Source organism: Triplophysa dalaica, chromosome 7, assembly GCF_015846415.1.
Source record: "Triplophysa dalaica isolate WHDGS20190420 chromosome 7, ASM1584641v1, whole genome shotgun sequence".
In the NCBI taxonomy this organism is placed as follows: domain Eukaryota; kingdom Metazoa; phylum Chordata; class Actinopteri; order Cypriniformes; family Nemacheilidae; genus Triplophysa; species Triplophysa dalaica.
The window spans coordinates 4,451,183-4,470,520 of NC_079548.1; the positions used below are offsets into that span (position 1 = coordinate 4,451,183).

The 19,338-nt window shown below is 39.6% G+C and overlaps 2 protein-coding genes across 2 annotated transcripts in view; one reads left to right on the top strand and one right to left on the bottom strand.

The window, feature by feature from the left end:
• Positions 1–483: 483 nt before the first annotated feature.
• On the bottom strand, positions 484–6,456 carry dnaja3a (DnaJ heat shock protein family (Hsp40) member A3a). Its single transcript, XM_056752856.1, has 11 exons — positions 6,216–6,456; positions 4,950–5,083; positions 4,635–4,718; positions 4,349–4,552; positions 4,122–4,274; positions 3,891–4,038; positions 2,798–2,862; positions 2,573–2,701; positions 2,333–2,448; positions 1,995–2,092; positions 484–1,059 (listed from the first exon to the last, which is right to left on the bottom strand). Exons 1-11 carry the CDS (start codon positions 6,418–6,420, stop codon positions 1,037–1,039), a joined length of 1,359 nt encoding a protein of 452 aa, XP_056608834.1. The 5' UTR covers positions 6,421–6,456; the 3' UTR covers positions 484–1,036.
• A 1,003-nt stretch (positions 6,457–7,459) lies between these two features.
• The window catches only part of coro7 (coronin 7), a 109,568-nt gene continuing 97,689 nt past the window's right edge, over positions 7,460–19,338 (top strand). Inside the window, exons 1-6 of the mRNA XM_056752177.1 lie at positions 7,460–7,566; positions 12,499–12,595; positions 12,811–12,891; positions 14,102–14,172; positions 14,502–14,685; positions 16,067–16,143. Coding sequence (XP_056608155.1) covers positions 7,507–7,566; positions 12,499–12,595; positions 12,811–12,891; positions 14,102–14,172; positions 14,502–14,685; positions 16,067–16,143 — 570 coding nt within the window. The 5' untranslated portion in view covers positions 7,460–7,506. The remainder of the gene's footprint in view (positions 7,567–12,498; positions 12,596–12,810; positions 12,892–14,101; positions 14,173–14,501; positions 14,686–16,066; positions 16,144–19,338) is intronic.

Consider the following 19,338-nt stretch of genomic DNA (forward strand, 5'->3'; position numbering starts at 1 on the left):
CACTTTTCTATTTGCATGTAAAGCTGCTTTGCAATAATGCAAAATTATGAAAAGCACTAAAGAAATCAAATTGAATAGAAAATTAAGTTAATATTAGCCATATTACAACTGACTGATGAATACGGGGCATTTAACAAGCTTTCAAACTTTGTACTGTTAAGTATTTTTAACTATGCATGTTTTTTGGTCAGAAGCATTATTTATTCAACATATTCTCCATTCATCATGAATAAAGAAGAATGCCATTACAAACTTAGTCAATACATTTTTTGTATAAATTTAGATTGTTTCAATCTCAGTATTGTTTGGTGTCAGAACAGAACAGAGAGGCATTTAAGGTTAGTCCCCACATGCACTTTTCATCATCACCTGGTGTACCCTCACAAGGGAAAATGATTTTTGTTTTATTATGAAGAATGATGAAAGCAAAGTTGGTTTGTGAACCTCTAATGATTCGTCCAAATAAACAGAAAACCAACAACATCGATTTCCCAGGTTACACATACAATATTTTATTCATTATTGCATATTTAATCTCTACACAATAAAAGAGCTTTAATATCAACAGTTGTCTATGTACAGTGGTGGTGAAGCAGACGGATGCAGCGGAACGGCCAGTGAAGAGTTTCATTGAATGCATGGAAAAGATCATCACAACATCAGTGTTAGCAGTGACATCATCTTCAAACACAACCCCGGAACCAAACAAACGTCAAAGCCAAAGGTTGGAGAGGTTACCATCCACTTTATTAGCCAAAATAAGCACTTGGTCTGTGAATCGCTGGTATGGTTTCCACATCCATTTTAGAAAATGAAAAAATATGGCTACGAAAAAACTTCTAGTAAAAACTAGTAAACTTCTCAGATTTACAGGTCTGGCAAAGATGCGATGTTGATGCTAGGGATGCTATCGCTACAAGATCTTGAAGAATGATGTCCAGACTGATAGTTTTCATCCATCTGTAGGCTACACGTGTCCCCAACAGAAATGTCCTCTCCCGTTTTCTTCTCTTGTCTGCACCGGCATGTCATCGTCTCAATTTCCAGCTGATCTTTTACCTGTTAAGACAAACGCCTGAATAAATCTATTATATTCAACTAAGCACAAACGTAAGACAGTTGAAAAAAAGAGCTTTACAAACTAAACACACAGCTTCTTATCTCCGGTCCATCTGATAAACAGATCCCTCAAGATCAGACCTAACTTACCCATCCCTAGGGAATGCTTCCAAGAAACTCAAGGGGATTTTATAATGGAAGTTGCAAACTTCTTTGTGTCAAATATTTGCTCTGAAAAGTGTATTTTGCTTTGGGATCACGTCATGTCAAATCAAGCAAATTTGGGGAACTTCCACCAAGTAAACAAAGTAGATAATTCAGGTAAAAGATTTCGATAATAAATTTAATTAAATGATAGAGAAATCCAAAATGTTAAATTTTGTAGAAGTGAAAATGATTAAAAAAAAAATGTATATTTTTATGGAAAAAAGATGGTCTGTTATTGACAATAATAACAATACAAAAATCAGAAAAAGGACTTTTCCCAAAGTGTTCCCAAAGCAGGTGACGGAAGTAATGTTAAAGATATCTTGAAAACAATTTTAATAATTTAAAAAACGATTTCAAGTATGTTACGTCCAAGAAATTGTAGAACCCCTGTTCAGTTGTCAAAACCCAAATTTGGTTCACTTCCCTGGTTGAGTTAACACTGTATTCACAGACTGCTACAAACCAGACTATGAACATTTGTAATATGTACCAATACATGAATCGAATCACTATCACTATCTAACCTTTAGACTACAATGACACATCCGTCTTACTTGATTTGTGGCTGTGGCTGAAACATTTCTTTAATGTGGAGAGAAAGCCCTTGTATTTCTGTTTCTGCCCTGTCTCTGGCTCTTTTCTGCCCCCTCCTGCACAAACAGGTGTATTGCTGTGTCTGACCGACTCTCATTCCCCCGCAGACGAGATTAAAACTTTACACTCACCTGTGGTGGTCTTGGTCACGCCGTTGACCGCTCCCTCGACGTCCGTCTCGTCCTCAGCGTAACTCATCAGAAGAGCTCGCTGTCTGTCTGTCAACACCCTGAACAGGAGAGCACACACAACTTCAGCTACAACACAAATCAGCCCTCCACTCCCCGCCTGTCTGAAATATTTCTCTAGAGAAAAAAAAGAGCTGGAAATCTTAAATGAATCAACTGATAACAGTAAAAGAGCAAACACTGAGCAAGAGCATTTTCTCCGGGTCACATTTTGTATAAGAGAATTCCAGCCCTGATGAAAGTGTGCAGAGTGGAAATTCTCATCCGTTAAAATGTCTCACTTGGGGATTTTGATCTTGACGTGGATGTAGTGATCGCCCTGCCCGTAACCACTGACCCGCGCGATACCTTTCCCAGAGAGATGGATCCTCTGATCCAACTGGACGCCAGCTGGGATCTACGAGAGATTTTGCTGCGTTAAAAACATGACGTATTCCAAGACCAAGAAAACGATCTCAATTTTTCTAGCAATCTCTTTCACGAAAAGGCTTGAACAGCATGTGAGATGAAACAAGTCTCACCGAGAGATTGATGGTCTCATATAATCCCTGTGCCCGGACCGAGCCGCCCAATATAGCCTGAGCGACAGAGACCATGACATCAGAGTGAATATCAGCTCCGTCTCTCCTGAAGATGGGACTCTTCTGAACCTGAGGGCCAAACGCAGACAGTTAACACAAAGACAGCGATCCCAAATCACATCTTTATTGAATCAGTGATGTGAAATGAGCTTGTGATGTGCTCACTCTGAACGTGATGAAGATCTCCTTCCTATCCACAGGCATTCGGACCGTCTGCCCGTCTTCAATACCTGGAGACACACACGCAGGCATGTGATTGGCCAAGATTAAAAAGGAATCTGAATCCTGGCCACGCCCCCCTCCACACAATGATACATATTTTCTACTCGTTTGTCTTACAAACAAATATAGTGATATGACAATAACACATGAAAAATAGTTTCTAATGTTAATAAAATGTTAAGTCCTAATTGAACTTTAGTAAGGAGGCTAAATACTTAAATCCTGTTGTACTGAAACAAACATTTCATCTTTTGCCACAATATGCAAACAATTACCTGATGCTGATAATCAATATTCCTTTATCAGTTCAATGTTTAATAGTCCCATAAATAATACTGTTTAAACAAATAGGGTGATATGTGCAAAGCAGTCTTATGCTGATGTTAAATATGACTTAAAAACAGCTTATCTTCAGTACTTAACAGTACTTTTTATTTTATTTATATCAGCATTAACTTGTTTCGCTAATAATTCGTACAAATTAAAAAGCAACGCTGTGAGCTCATGAGAGTTCCACAAACAACCACTAGATGGTGCCGCTTACTTGTGCAGTGGTGTCTTCAGCAGGAATATTAGTATTTGTAAACGCAAAATTTTGCCGTTTTTGTACATTTACATTTGTGTGTTGGCTGTGCCAGATCGATAGTATAACATCAAAGTACCGCAAGAGCGTTTTGAAACCATACAGAACAGTCTGTTCTTAGGCCGGACTCAAATTTTGCGTCTAAAACCGCACAGAAAAATGTGAACTATTTCCATCTCGATGCGGCGCTGATACGCCTAGAAAAATGTGCATCTACATTTAAAATAACAAATTTGCACACGGAAAAGACGCCAAATGTGAATGGAGCCTTAAAATACTTTGATGATGTCATACACCGATCCGTCTGTGCAGCGCAATATAAAATCCAAAACAACTGATTATAATGAAAATACAGAAATCCATATTAATAAGAAAATCACATCCCGGCACCGTCGCATTCAGACAACAGCGAATGAATCTTCAATCGCTCGATCCGGTCACGCTCAGACTCACCTGCAGGTACGGGTACCATGACGGTTTTCCTCTGCTTGGTCTGACCCGTCCCTCGACACGCCGTGCAGGGCGAGGTGATGACCGAGCCCCGCCCCCCGCAGCGCCGACAGCTGGATCGCATCACGAACGGCCCCGTGTTAACGGTTTCCTTTAGAGACGGACGTCACGGCGGTGTTAAGCTTTACCTCACATGTCTGTATCATAGAGTGTTCGACAGTGTTTGTGACTCACCATCCCCGTCCCGTTGCAGCTGGCGCAGTGCTGGACTTTGGAGCCGGGCTCGTGCCCTCGGCCGTCGCAGCGCTGACACGTGGCATCAATGTTGACTGTGATTTCTTTATTCACGCCTTTAGCGGCCTGAGCGAACGTCAGCTCCATAACATACTGCACCAAACACATAACATTTTAATCTCTCTTAAATGACATGACTTAGAAACCTAAATAAGAGACAGACTGACCTCCCGAGGCTGATCGAAGATGCCGTTGAAATCCCCGAAACCTCGCGCTCCGGAAAACTCCCCGAAGATTTTGCGGAAGAGCTCCTCGGGATCGACGCTGGTCCCGCCGCCCCAGTACTGTTGACTTCCGCCGCCGGCGCCCGGGTCGAACCCAGCAGAGCCGTACGTGTCATACTGTTTCCTCTTCACCTCGTCGCTGAGCACCTGAAGGCAAACCATCACGTCACTCATGCTTTTTGAGAAGGAAAGATCAAACTCAAGCTTTAACCAAGAAGACTCTGTGAACCTCGTAGGCTTCTGCCAGCTGCGCGAACTTCTCCTTGGCTTGAGGATCATCTTTGTTCGTGTCTGGATGATACTTCTTTGCCATCTGAGTGAGAAGAAAACACAGTTGGGATGCACATAGAGATGATGGATATATGTGCTTTTAAGAAAGGCTCACTGCTGGGTCTCTATACACTTGTATAACAAAGCCAGGAACAGACAGGATTTTATTCTTGCACCAAATGTGTTCACCAGAAGACAGGTACTTGAGGGTAAATTATGGCAAAAATGTCATTCTAGGGTGAACTGTTCCTTGAACACTTAAGTGGCGTCTTACTTGGTAATAAGCCTTCTTAATCTCCTTCTGCGTTGATGCGCGTGGTACTCCTAGAATCTGATAGAAGTCTTGTTTATAAGCAGGAGCGCTGGTGTGGAAGGACAGCCTAGAGAGGATCTGAGACGATCCCACACCTGTCAACACAGAGTTTAAATGTAAGATTGAACAAACTGTTTATTGATTGGTTGTATTGCCTCCCTTACAGACACAAAGGAAATACAGATACTATGATCTGATTAAACAAAAGGTAAAATAAGACAAATAGAAGTCTAAAACCCCCAATGGTGCAACCTAGGGGTGGACTGGCCATCTGGCGTTCTGGAGTTGTCCCGGTGGGCTGCTAACATATGGGGCCGGAACGGACGCTCAGACGGAGGTATTAGATATGCGAATACACGCAATGCGAATGCAGAAGATACGTATGCATAACTTGTTCTCAAATAAAGGACTTTTATGTTGACGGGAAGCCAAAAAGGGGTGTTTGACGGAAGCTTCATCGTTGTGAAACGCGGTCGCCGAAAGCTCAACATGCCACTCTTTCACTCATAAACACGCAAAACAAGCAGATTACAAAAACATCGCAGAAATCATATGGCATTAGATACCACACATACGTCGAGCGAACCTCGGCCATTCGTAAATCATTCAGCGATGGAAATGACAGGCAGCAGCAACCTCTAATTCACCATTTAACACCCGAATACAACACAAGTATCGATAACAGTATCCTTTGTCATGAAGCTTATCGATACAATTTTGTACCAGTCCAAATAAGTACCGGTTCTTAGTACCCATCCCTCCCCAAAGATGGTGGAGGGCTGATTTTTCTTCCAAGTCCAGCCCTGGTGCAACCCATCAAAAGATTCCCTGCCTCCTGTGCGTTAGCATCCTATCATTAAAGATGAGATTGAGAACTTTTACATCCTTTAACTATAAAAACACAACTAGAGAAGATTCATAAGTACATGTTTACTTTACTAGCTGCTCCTCGCTCTTGCACAAGCTCAGAGAAGTTTCCAGCACGTGAGCCAAGTCAAATCTATAATTTCGCAGTCCAGATCTGATCACATGCATTGATGCGAGTTGCAGTAACTTTGTTTACACTGGTTTCCAACATGTAAATAAATGCAGGATTGCATCATTCTGCACGACACTGGATCTAACCTTATTTCGGTCAGATCAACTCCTATGAAGCCCGAAGGACACATCCTGTCGTTTACATGCAGTTTAAACACTCACTCAGGCCTGTTAAGGTCCAAGTCTCACCTGTCATGCCTCTCAATGTCACCCCATTCCTCTCTCGTGCGCTCATCCCGCCGCCCGCAGACCAAACCCGCCGGCCTGACAGCTTCGAAAAGCCCCGGTGGGCTCCATTAAAGCAGGAGATGTGGGCTGAACACGCCTGTCTGTGGCAGGAGGACACGGCGACTGTGAACCAGCGTGCGGAGCTGCGAGCTGCGGAGCACGCCATCTTTGACACTCAAGAGTCAGCGGCGGACACCGGCGCCACTGCGCATGCGTGTGCAAGTGACGCGTGCGCACTGGTGTCCAAGACAATGTTCTTGACTAGCCTTGCCATTCTTCATTGAAGACTAGCGATGCATTATGTTGGCGAGCAATATGGTTTGTAGCGGGATCTTTGCGATCAATTCCAAAAATTATCAGACAGGAATTAAACAACAAGAATCAAATATTACTTAACACATTTTCAAAAAGTTTTTAACAGTCGTTTTGATGTTCACCTCTGGCATGTTAGTCACCAAAAGTCACAATATTAGTCTTAAAATACTGTAGTTATCGTAGTTTTAATACAAAAGTCCCAAGTGTGGTTTAACCTGCATTTATTATAGTAAGTTAAATGTGTAGTAAATGTAGTATTGAGACCATACATTTGTGAATACTATGGACTGACTGCAAAAAAGTTCCTATAGTTGATTCATTTCATCATAAATTTGATAAAAAAGTGTGGCTTTGGATAAAAGCGCCTGCTGAATGAATACATGTGAATGACCTATTCCAATATTAATAAAAAATGCAGAATAATAATCCTGCACAGGTCTTTGGGGTGTATGACCGAAACTCTATGAGGTACAAACTGAATTGATCAGTATGTCAAGTCAGTTTAATGAAAGAAAAAACGCCGAATGCGTTTCCTTACGCAGCTATTCAACCCTCGATTAACTGAGCGAGCATAAGAACTGTAAACCAGGGTTGTTGCTAGAAGAGATACAGAAGTACCGGAAGTGGTGCAAAATCTCACCATATAATTACCATAAATTCCAGCAGCTACCGCCTGCACCGACCCCAACTCTAAAACTAACCTTAAATAATACAAAAATATGAATAAACTGTTTTCAGCGTGACAAAAATGATGCGGTATCGAAGTGCGCATGCCCAGTGGTGATACCTGTATCCCTTCTAGTCGAACCAGTAAATCAGCGCAGCGCTGCGCGTATCGCACACGCCAACTCTGCGTAAAGAGAACGCATTCATACGATAGAGATCCCAACACGCAAAGCCAGACACCCGGAAGATTCAAACGCGCGACCACGGCAGAATGAATCGTTTTAAGACTTCCAAATATAAGAACACCACTCCGAAAATCCCGAAGAAAGATGTGAGTACAACCCTATTGCATACGGTATCCAGCGGTATGAGAGCGATATTATGTTATATTATGGTTTTGGGCTGAGTCGACATTAAGGAGTGGTGCAGATGCGCTGGATGTCTCAACTTCCTTCATGCTGAACATATGAAACGTCGTCCACTTTCATGAGTGATCATGCACGAGACGAGACATACATTGATCTTGTGTTTGAGATGATGTCATGACTCAGGTGATGGTCCATTGAGATGCTCCATTACTGCACTGATACGAGTCTGCGTTTTTATTTTGCATTTTGCCCTAGACAACACCAGGAAAGGCACTGGATGAGGATTAAGACATTCAATTCTTTAGACTGTGTGGGGTAATAGAAATAGTAAAAAGCTAAACTTAGTGATTTGTTTTTAAAATAACAAAAGGCTTATTTTGTAAATGACAGGTAAATTGGCATGTTGTCAATTGATGTTTAGTTATTGTTTCATTTGTTTATGGATTTCATTGAGTACTTTTGCTCATCAAATGTCGCAGCTTGCAAAAATGTACCACGGTGGATGTAGTTTCTGTCAATAAGCCTTACTTCACACTCATCATGTTGTCTATTTTTTGGTAATAGTGGTTATTTTGCCTTCTGTTGTCACAGCTGTAACTTTACATATGAAAATCAGATTCAACTGCGCTGCTGTGATACAGTCAATGCTTTATTATGAACTTTGTCCACGTGGACAGATAAGAGATCTTGTTTGCTTGCATCACATCTGTGGTTGTAAAAAAAAACAGCCCGGCGTGGTTCACAGACGTTCAGTGTAAATGCTTCACATACCTGAGATTAACATGGTGTGTCTTTATTCATGAAGATGACCTTTTTGAGCCTCACTGCTTAAAGGGACTGTTCACCCAAACATGAAAATTGTGTCATCATTTACATACCATCAGGTTTTCCAAACCTGAACGAGTATCCATGTGTTTATCTCACCTAAAGTCTTACTGAACAGTTTTCAACTGGTTATTAGAGATCATTTCATCACTCCTTGCTTTGTTTTGTCAGTTTAGCAGTTATGCAGTATTAAAGGAAAATGAAAATTCTGTCTTCGTTTACTCACCCTCAAATTGTTAGAAATCTCTATACATTTATTTGTTCTGTTGAACACAAGAGACGATATTTTGAAGAATGTGGGAAAGCAAACATTTCTGGGGCACTTTTGGCTACCATTGTCTTTTTTTCCTACTATGGAAGTCAATGGTGGACAAGAACTGTTGGTTGCAAGCATTCTTCCAACTATCTTGCTCTGTGTTCATCAGAACAAAGACATTTGTACAGATTTGGAACAACTCAAGGGTGACATTTTTCATTTTTGGGTAGACTGGTCCTTTAAAGTCATTTTGTCACTTTCTTTATATATATATATATATATATAAATATATATTTTTATGCATTTGGCCCACGTTTTTATCCAAAGTGACTTACATTGCATTATATTATACATTTATATTTGAGTATGTGCAATCCTTGGGATCGAACCCTTGACCTTTGCGTTGCGTCGGCACTTTGCAGGAAGGAATTTATTTATCATGTTTATTATAGGTTATATTGACTTATTATTAGGGATGCACAATAAATTATCGGCCATATCGGTATCGGCCGATAAATTAAATTTTTTAATGTTATCGGCCGATAATTTATGCCTATATATTAAAGCCGATAAATCTTCAACATTTCCTCTGGTTAAACTACTTCATATGCACGCTGCTCGCAGTTAAAATACAGTACAGTTCTGTCTTTCTGTCGTGATCATTTACTTCCTGCTATTATCAAAACATTACAAAACAGAAAAAGTATTTATGAATGTGTAAATTATAGGAACAAAAGCATATAGTTTAAATCAGACTGCTGTATGAAGGCTTTCTGTCTTGAGTCCGGTTACACATGTGGTTACTGAGAACATTTTTCTTGAAGAACATCTATAATTTCTTTATTAAATGTACCAGAAAAGTTTGAAGGTTAAAGAATCGTTTACTAGTGTAAAGTAGGCTTGGTTGATGATTTTCAGGGAGCGAAAGATAGCTCATTGTTTTCTATGGTGAATGTTTTCAAATAAAAGCAGTTGTCCACGTTTTGCCTTTTGTTTCAGTCTTAGGGAATTTTATATTAATATTTAGATACTCTATATCGGCCAAATATATCGGTTATCAGCTTCCAGTGTTAAATAATTATCGGTTATCGGTCCAAAATTTACATATCGGTGCATCCCTACTTATTATATGTATATATTTATTATAGGTTAACTCACTAGCTATTAAGGGAGGATGTAGATCTAATGCCATTTAGGGTGAACATCGAGCATGGTGTATCCTCAATGTTGGAGTCTCTGGATTCCTGGTTTGTTTGTACAATACGTTTGCAACTGTGCCCTTTTCACTTGTTTTTCAATCACATGATAGTAGTTCACACTATTAAAGATTGACCTGTGAGCATGTGAACGTCATGTGGTGGTGAGAATGTCTCAGATGGGTTATAAAGATCTCAGTGCCTAGCGTCCAGATCTCAATATCTGTGGTCCGGATGGACAGAGATGTTTCAAGCACTCAAGGGGAATCTCTTGTAGCTGTAAAATGTTGTTTCGCCTGGAAATGTCACATCGATTGCATTAGTGAAATGGATTTGCAAATTGTAATGAATTTACGGTGAATGCAATTGAATCTATGAGACTAACATGGTGCACAAATAGTCATTCATTCCTCATGAAATGTGGCGTTTGATAGGCAGAAGTTATGGTCATGATGCTGATGTGCTGTGATTGATGTCACGATGATGCTGTATGCTTCCTAAGGTTTGTATTCTGGTGTAAATCCAGATTACTCTCTTGCTTCAAAATGAAGATGGCGGCATGTGAATTCATCCAAGTTTACATTGCGTGCATGCACACTTGGCTGATCTAAAGTGACTTAAAGTAATGTTCATTCAAGCTGCTGTTTATGTTGGATCAGAACGCTCATTTTCTGGGTCGTGGTATAACCCACTGATCTTACATGACATCTTTTCATTGGTCTCTGCTGGCCTGAATCTGGGCTCTTTGGTTTCTCGTGGCTCTTTAAAGTCACTTGCTCACCCTGCGTGTTGTTTCATGTTTGCATTTGGAAAGGACGGCTCAGCTATGCGTTGCAGGAGCTCTTCTGCACTTCCTCAAGTTTGTGTCGAAAGCCTGTGTGTGTGTTTGTGCGTTCACTGTTTGCTCAAGAAGTTTCCGTTCATTTCCTCTTTACTGTTTGTGATGCCGATGAAATGTTTAGATAGTTTACTTCATTGATCGGTGCTGTGTTTTGGTCTCTCAAGACATTTCAAGCATTCTTAACTGGGTATTATGCGCTATTTCGCCTCCACTAGACTTTGAATTCATGTCAATATGGCTGGCAATAAAAACACTGTGGCTTTTACATTTCTCTGTCATCTGACCTCATCTCAACCACAATGATGAAACCTATGGTGCAGGATTAGAATGTGGGGAGTGAAACTTCATTGGTGTTGACCTGAGATCCTGACGTAGGGCTGAGCGACATACATATATCACCATTCACGCTAATTATACATGTTTAAATCGATTCTGTAGCGGTTTCTTGTTTCGTAAGGCTGCATCCTTGTGTCCTCAAGAGGTATCATGCTCTAAAGGATTCGGTACACGGAGGATTCTCAACTTAGGATCCTGCGAAGGACATGCTGGCAGAAAAGGAAACAGGAAGTACCACGTTGCTATGACAACACTTTGCACTCACACATCTGTCCAATTAATTCAAGTAATTTCTACATGAGTTAAGAGGTAAAAGTTTGGTTACTTTCTACCCTAAACAGTGATAAAAGAGTTAAACAAATAAAAAAAATTGCCTTACTGTTGTGCTTGCTTGTGCACTTGTGCCTGCTAAGATCCAAAAAACGTGACACAAACTGTAAAGTGTTAACATTTAAACACAACATATTTGATTGAATGTGCCACTGTTGCTGTATATTCAAATAACAGACGTTGGCCGACGCCAAGGGTGCATACAGAGTGTTCTACCCGCTTTTATGAAACGAGATAGCCACGATGACGTAGCAGGCTTTAAATGAGACCTCCAGAGAACGCAGCCTTTCAAAACGAGACACAGATGGTGTGTTACGCACAGCTCCTCCGTGAACTACGGCTGTTTGATCAGTAGGAAGTACTGCTCGATCTAAGATCACTACAAGAAGAACAGCGATAGAATGTGACCATTGGCATTTCATGGAACTAATCGTTCTTCTTCGGTTTCCTATATTCAGAGTTTTTGCGCAAGAGCGCCCTCTGGCTTTCGGGTGTGGCGGCATTTAACCGTAATTAATTCGGTTTATAGAGCACATTTTAAAAAACACAAGGTTGTACAACAGCATAGTTAAATAGGATGAAATATATAAATAGATAAAATCGACATCAGAACAGCAATACTAAGAAGAGGAGGAAAAGGCCAGAGTAACGGTCATTGCACATACAGTCCGAAATATTGTTTGCGTTTTTGAGTATTTGGGTCTCGTTTGTATGGTGTCTCTGAATTGTTAAAAATGGCCGCTCAAAATGCTTGCTACGGAAGTGAAAAACGCAGCAAATCAAACCGGTCCGAATTCTTTTATGACGGACGAAAATCGGAGGCAGTGTGTAAATGTGATTGACACAACGTGAGGTCGTATTTTATTTTTAACGTGCTGAGATTTCGGTCGCAAATTTTGGCCGCAATGGGTTTAAGAGAATGTTTTTGCAGTTTAAACACAATAAGGGATAAAACCATTCAAAGCATTTCGAAGAAACTGAGAGCATATGAATCTCACGATTTATCGCCCAGCCATTGCAGCGACAACAGAAACGTTGAAGCGGACATTTCCGAAAACCTGTGAAGTATTTCACAGCATGTTCCTGAAGAAGTCTTTTTCTGTCTATCCAGGGCTGGATTGCTAATGTACGAGGTGGCAGCTTCACTTCTCAGGGCAACCACATCAAATCCAGCTGCAGTCTGGTGGCCTTCAACACAGATCAGGCTGGTAAGAGCAGATCTAGTAAACATACATCTACTGTTTTCAATCTCTGCTGTCGTGCTAGGCGGCCAGTTCTGGTTTGTTTGTGGTACTTCCTATCTTCACTTAACATTTGAACACACTGTGCAAAATTAACCTCAGGTCACTCTATAAACCAGTCTGTCATGGCTTGTATGTGTTTTGTAAACGGTGTTTTGATATAAATGTCCGTCTCTTTTTAGGTGGTGGAATAGTCGGCTTGTCCTCTTTGAATCCTGGACCTGAAGGGAAATGGACCGTGACCCAGATTCCCTGCCATGCTGGTAAAAAATAGAGCTTTATTCTCTAACTATATTTTGTCACGCTTTGGTCCAGGAGCTGGATTCTCAAAGTGTTTTTAAGACGATAAATAGGAATGTTCATAATGTGAATTTTAAAAGAATGTTCCATATTCTCAGGCGTTTTTCAAGTTCTTTTATTGAAAAATAAAATGACGGAATGGTTATACAAGCTGGCTCATGAGGTAACAAGAAAGGTATCTAATATCTGTCCATTAAATTAATAGATTACCCAAAAAGGATATTTGTTTTCAGAATTACTCAAAGGCCCGGCTGAAGTAAGAAAGTCATATACACATAAAATGGCATGAGGTTGAGAAATTTATGGATTGAAATTATATTTTCCTTGATAAATGTTTTGACATTACACTTGGCAGCCACACACAGAGTGAGAATTTATTTGCTGGTTATGTGTAAAAAAGAATATATATAATATAAAAATATAAAATAATTTTGAAACTAATTTTGTAAACAGCAATGATCATGTCACCCACTAAACACATTAAACATCCCTCCTTTTGAGATTTAAGACAACCGTGGAGTTATTCTAACTTAAAATGTGCAGATTTTAAGATTCGCAAAAATTATTAACTTTATTTATCAGTAATTTAAATAACATATACATTTTTATTAATTTTTATATAATCTTTTTCTTAAATATGTATGTATGTGTATGTGTTTATAATTACAAAATTAATACGCACAGAACACAGATATATATTATGTAAACACAAACTTTTTATTTTGGATGCGATTAATCGCGATTAATCATTTGACAGCCCTAATATAAATGTTTATTCATTTTTATATTTAATATTTTTCTTTATACACTTTTGTGTATGTTTTTATAAATACAAAATTAATATGCAAAGTGCACAGACATTATGAAATTATGTGAACACAAACTGTTATTTTGGATTCGATTAATCGCGTGATTAATCGTTCGACAGCCCTAAATGTAGGTGATCTTACGGCTCGATTCAGATAACCATGTTGAAAAGTGTGATTGTTGAAGCTTCTGAATAAGGTTGTTTTGTCCGTTGAGATCCCTCCAGTAAATAAAACATTGCTTGGATGGTGTGGCATTGTTTCCACCTCATGAGGAAGATGTTAACATTCACTAAAAATAATAAACCCATGTGCACTCGACCCAGATGAGTCTGTCCTAATTCTCTTCCTGATCTCTCTGTTTCAGACCAGGTAACTGACCTGGACTTCTCTCCGTTTGATGACTACCTCCTGGCAACCTGCTCGGCCGATGAGACGGTGAGCTATGGTCTGAGCTAGGTTCAGTGTTTGCGTAGTCAGACGTTTAGTCACTGCCGCAAAGACTAGTCCACATTGTATTATCCTATCCTAACAATTTACTATATATTAATTAAATGCTTATTTATTCAGCTTTCATGTTATATAAAAATCTACATTTCTAAAAGTTGACCTATAAGACTGGTTTTGTTGTCTTGGGTCTCAAATGTCTTGATGTGTCACACAATCCTGCAAGCTTCAGGTCATTATTGCAAACCAGGAACATGAATTAAAACATTTATGGTTTGTTGGGGTAATATTATATGTGAAATATTGCGTTTGTCCTTCAGGTGAAAGTGTGGCGTGTGTGCGATGCGGGTCAGGATCAGCCCGGCAGTGCAGAGGTGACTCTGACTCCAGGAGACGGTCGGCTGGAGATCGTTCTCTTCCACCCTGCGGCTTCAGATCTGCTCGCCGTGGCGTCCACAAAGGGAGTCCAGGTGTGGGACATCAAGAGAGACTCCGCCCTCACAGGTACAAACACACCTTTAATTGTGTTAACACACAACCGTCACCTGATTTAAAGGCAGGGTTCGCTTTTCAAAAACGCTTTAGAAAACTGAGTCGCGCCGGGTAAAAGCTGATCTCTTCAGATTTTACAACTGCTTAAAGGAACAGTTCACCCAAAAAAGACAATTCTGTCATCATTTGCTCACACGCAGACTGTTCCAAACCTGTATTAATTTCTTTGTTCTGTTAAACACACATGAAGATATTTGGAAGAATGTCAGTATCCAGATCTCATGCCACTTTGACTCTCATTGTAATTTTTCTCCAACTATGACAGTAAATGGGGAATGAGATCTGTTTGGTTACTGACATTCTCCCAAATATCTTCCTTTGTGTTCAGCAGAACAACAAAACTTATACAGGTTTGGAACAACTCGAGGGTGAGTCACTGAGGACAGAATTTTCATTGTTGGGTGAAGCATCCCATTAAAATGACCCATTATGTTAACTGGGACACGCCATGAAAGCTGTAACACTCGCCGTCTGAATCGTGCACTTCATAAATGTTGTCTGCGTCTGGTCTGTTGTTAGTTTTTTGTCTATGTGTGATTTATTTATTTGTTTGTTTGTGTGTGCAATGTGTGTGTTTGTTACAGTCCTCTGGGCGTTGAAGTGAGGTAAATGTTTCAGGAGGCCCCCATGACGGCTGCTACTCTCTGGTGCCACCTGCTGGTGCTTCCCCACAAACCTCACATTTCACTCTCACTCTCATTCAGATCTCTCCCACTCTCTCTCTCTCTCTGTTTGCCAGTTTAACATTTGGACATTTCACACAATACTTTGCTTTGTCAAAATCAAACACATATTTGTGGACAGCCGGGGTTTTGTTTTGCACAACGCAAGCAGATCTCTGAAGCTGCGTTCACACTGCAGCTGATCTGATGTTTTGCCCACACGTGATGGATCATTCTTCTGCAGAACACTAAAGACAAAAATAACATTGAACCCCATGAACACAAAACAACTAAGACATTTCTCCAAATGTCTGCTTTTTTGTTCCAAAAAAATGATTTTGGTAAACTCTATCCCTTTAAGTAATGAATTGGAATAATGATATAAATGAAAGAAACTAGGTGAGGTTTAAGCTTGCGGTCAGAACGTAGCTTGAGATCCATCACATGCTCTTTGCCCGGTGTGCTGTCACCACATTTCTCCAAACTTACATACCCACTTGTGTGCCGTGTGCTTTTCCACAGCATCATCATGCCTACTGTGTGTGATCCTCTTTACATCACGTGTGTTTTCATCAGGCATCGATTCTGACATTATCATATGAAGTGTGTGAACATACATAAAATGACCCATGTGAAGGAGAGCAGCTGTGTTATGATCTGTTCTTTTTCAGTACTGGAACAGCATGCAGATCAGATTCAGGGTCTGTCCTGGAAGGAAGATGGATCTCTGTTGGCTTCGTCCTGCAAGGTAAATTAGATTTGTATACAATTCATGAAACTTCTATTATATTATTTTATCTCGTGGAAAATAAACTGAAGATTGTTGGGCTTTTAGGGAATATGTTTGCCAACATATTGCGATATTTAAACTATTGTACTGTGCACCAAAACATTAACACAATTTACATTTAAGAGATTGAAGCATTCAGCCAATATGGATCAACAATTTTTATGACATCATTCTGCACATCAGTTTCTTGTCAGATTGCAAGTTGTGAGGGAAAATTAATGCTGTTGACTGTTTAAAAAAAATTATACTTTACTACTTCAGTGGGTCTTTAAGTATATTATAACTACCCACATCATACCTTTAGTTGGTTCTCTGTTATGTGAGAAATGTTTTAAAACTATCTTTGATCGGATTTGCGTTCTAAATCAGTTTAATAATCATTCCAACCAAAAAAAAGTTGTGGTCTGTTTGGTGTAATTGCAGATTCTCACCAACAGATGTCGCCGCTGCGCTTTTTCTTGTGTCATTCGTCTGTGTGCCGATGTGTGCATCACATCAGGGTGCATCTTCACACAGATTCAGTTTATCACCAGAAAACAATACGATCACGTTCGCAGGAGTAAAAGTCTGTCAGTGATAGTGGTCTCGATGAGGTCTTCACACAGCATCCTTTACCCGTCTGAAACACGTTTTAAAAAAGATGGTTAGTGTTAACCTGCCTCTAGTCATTTACTGAAAGATGTGTTCATTTACGTTTAGCACTTCATTTGTTTATAAAAAAAGTTAACTTTACATCCACATACGTTTCAGTGCGAGTGATCTTTGGTACGCTCATTTGAATCGATAAACCACACTTTTCCTTTCTTCTAATTCTGGACACAAAAGGTTTTGTTTGGTGGGAGAACTGTTTTGATTGAATTCATGGAATATGGTTTTGTTTAATCTAGTGGACTACCGGACTCTTGGATTTCAATGTCTCAAATTCATTGCTACTTTATTTTCAAAAGTCTTTATAATAGCCTTTACAAATATAAAAGTGTGCAAATGACTTTTAGTGCATGTGTTTAATTTGAGGCAACATGAAGTACTTCTTTTTTACAATTGACAATATTGGCAACAATGTGGCAGCCAGATGCTTGTTTAACAGTCATCGATGGTAAAAAAAACTTAACACTGAATCTGAAATTCTTTAGTTAGGTGTGTCACAATATTTGTATTCACAAAAACTGTGCTATTATAAACATCACCGTTTCAATTCAATACCATTTTACATGCTAAAAAGCTCAGCAAGAGCCACATGGGTAACTTCTTGTATTATGAGCCAAAAAAAGAGAAAAAAAAAACATTTGTAAAAAATGATACATAAAATTGACAGATTCGTTATTTTTTCTTGGAAACATCTTCAATAGACATTGGGAAAATATCGTTTTTACATTTATGCATTTTACAGATGCTTTATCTAAAGCGACTTACATTGCATTATACTATACATTTTCATGAGAGAACGTGCGATCCCTGGGATCGAACCCTTGACTTTGCTAGCGCTACGCTCTGACCACTGAGCTACATTGCTAATTCTTTTAGGCATTGTTATTATGAAGTGAAAATCTGGCATTGTGTCTTTGACCTGACAATGAGTGCGTGTACATGCACGAAATAAACGGATATCTATCAAAAATCAGCTTAAAAAGAACAAGGTTACATGCTAGTATAACTGGCTTTGCATAAAACTGCGCTTACATGGAAGTTCGAGACTTGCCAGGTTTCTCGCGTGGATAGTCTGTTAAGAAATAATAAAAAATGCATTCATTAAAAATGCAGCTGGGAAACGTCAGAAGCTGCATTTTAATATCTCTTCTCATGTCCGCAGTACCTGCATATGCAACAAAAGGTTTTAATTTTGACATTTCTACATCAACTGCGTGAATCGAGGGCAGACTTTTAGGGGTTATTTTACTATTACTTCTGTTTGGGACTTTTACCATTGCGCTTTCAGACATGCGCATGTGAACAAAACATTAACAGAACATTAGTGAAGGCGTTTACATGCAGCGTGAAATAGGAGTAATGGGCAAACAACTACCCCTGCCGAACGGGTTTTGCTTACGTCATTTATGAGCTTTCTCACACAAAAGAAAAAACGTTTTACACGTTTACATGACCAACTTGTTTTCAGTTTTTTAAGCATAATCGGAGTAAAGGTCGAAATTTTTGTTTTTGGATTCGGTTTGTACGCTGTCTCTGAATAGTTAAAACAGGCCACTCAAAATGCTTGACGGATGCGAAAAAACACAAAAAATTTAACCCGGTCAAAATTTATTTTACGACGGATGGAAATTTCGGACTCAATGTGCGGCTTAATATTGTGCATGTAAATGCGCTCATTGTTGTGCCTGTGAAAAAAAACTGACTTTATATAACTCTCAAAAGTATTTTCCTTGAATTCCATCAAAACCTTTTTTCTTGGCAACACACATGAAGTCATGACCTGTTAATGAGGTGTAGTTTCATATAGATGTTGAGATCTTTGAGAGTAACTACGGTTCGACTTTAGTGTCTTTGAAGTATTGAGAGAACCAAAGTGTGCACAAAGTGTCCCCTGCGATCTTGGTGATTTAGCACCCTTACTCGGGCACGCAGAGGTGCTCTTTCACCCCTTGTGGAGGGACCCAGAGAGCAAGTCATAAAGACATAACAACAGCACTTTTCCATTAGCCTGTTAATACTCCCAGAGCCAATGATGCCGAAGTTTATGAGTGGATGAGGAATTTACAGGAAAGCACATGGCCACCGTTTGCTTTGGTTTGAGCTGATTTTGAATGGATATAATCTATACCAATTTCTGCTTAACCTGATTTACTGTAAATTAAAAAAAGTGTTTTTTAAAATTGGAAACCAATGCAAAGTAAAAAGGACGATATAACTATATCATGTTGAAACTATGTGACCGTGGTAAATGTGTGGTTAGTTTAACTACAAATCAGACCAAACAATATGGTTGGTATAGTTAAACCGTGTTGAATTTTCAGAAGGGGAGAAAGATGTGAAATGCGACACTAGATCGCAGGATGAATTGCAGAGGTTGTGCCCTAGCGAGTCCAGCTGTAATTTAAGTGAACAGGCCCTTCAATCTCCCCAAATTCACCTTATTAAAGCAAATAAGCAGCGCTGACATGTGTGTTTAATTCCAGCGATTTCCCCCATCATTAGGTG

What these genes read in the sequence shown, in the direction of transcription:
- dnaja3a (XM_056752856.1), bottom strand. Translation starts at nt 6,420, where the DNA reads ATGGCGTGCTCCGCAGCTCGCAGCTCCGCACGCTGGTTCACAGTCGCC. An exon ending in GACATTGAGAGGCATGACAG is followed by an intron (nt 5,084 to 6,215) that starts GTGAGACTTGGA and finishes CTGTGTTGACAG; the next exon opens with GTGTGGGATCGTCTCAGATC. An exon ending in GTCAAGATCAAAATCCCCAA is followed by an intron (nt 2,093 to 2,332) that starts GTGAGACATTTT and finishes TCTCCTGTTCAG; the next exon opens with GGTGTTGACAGACAGACAGC.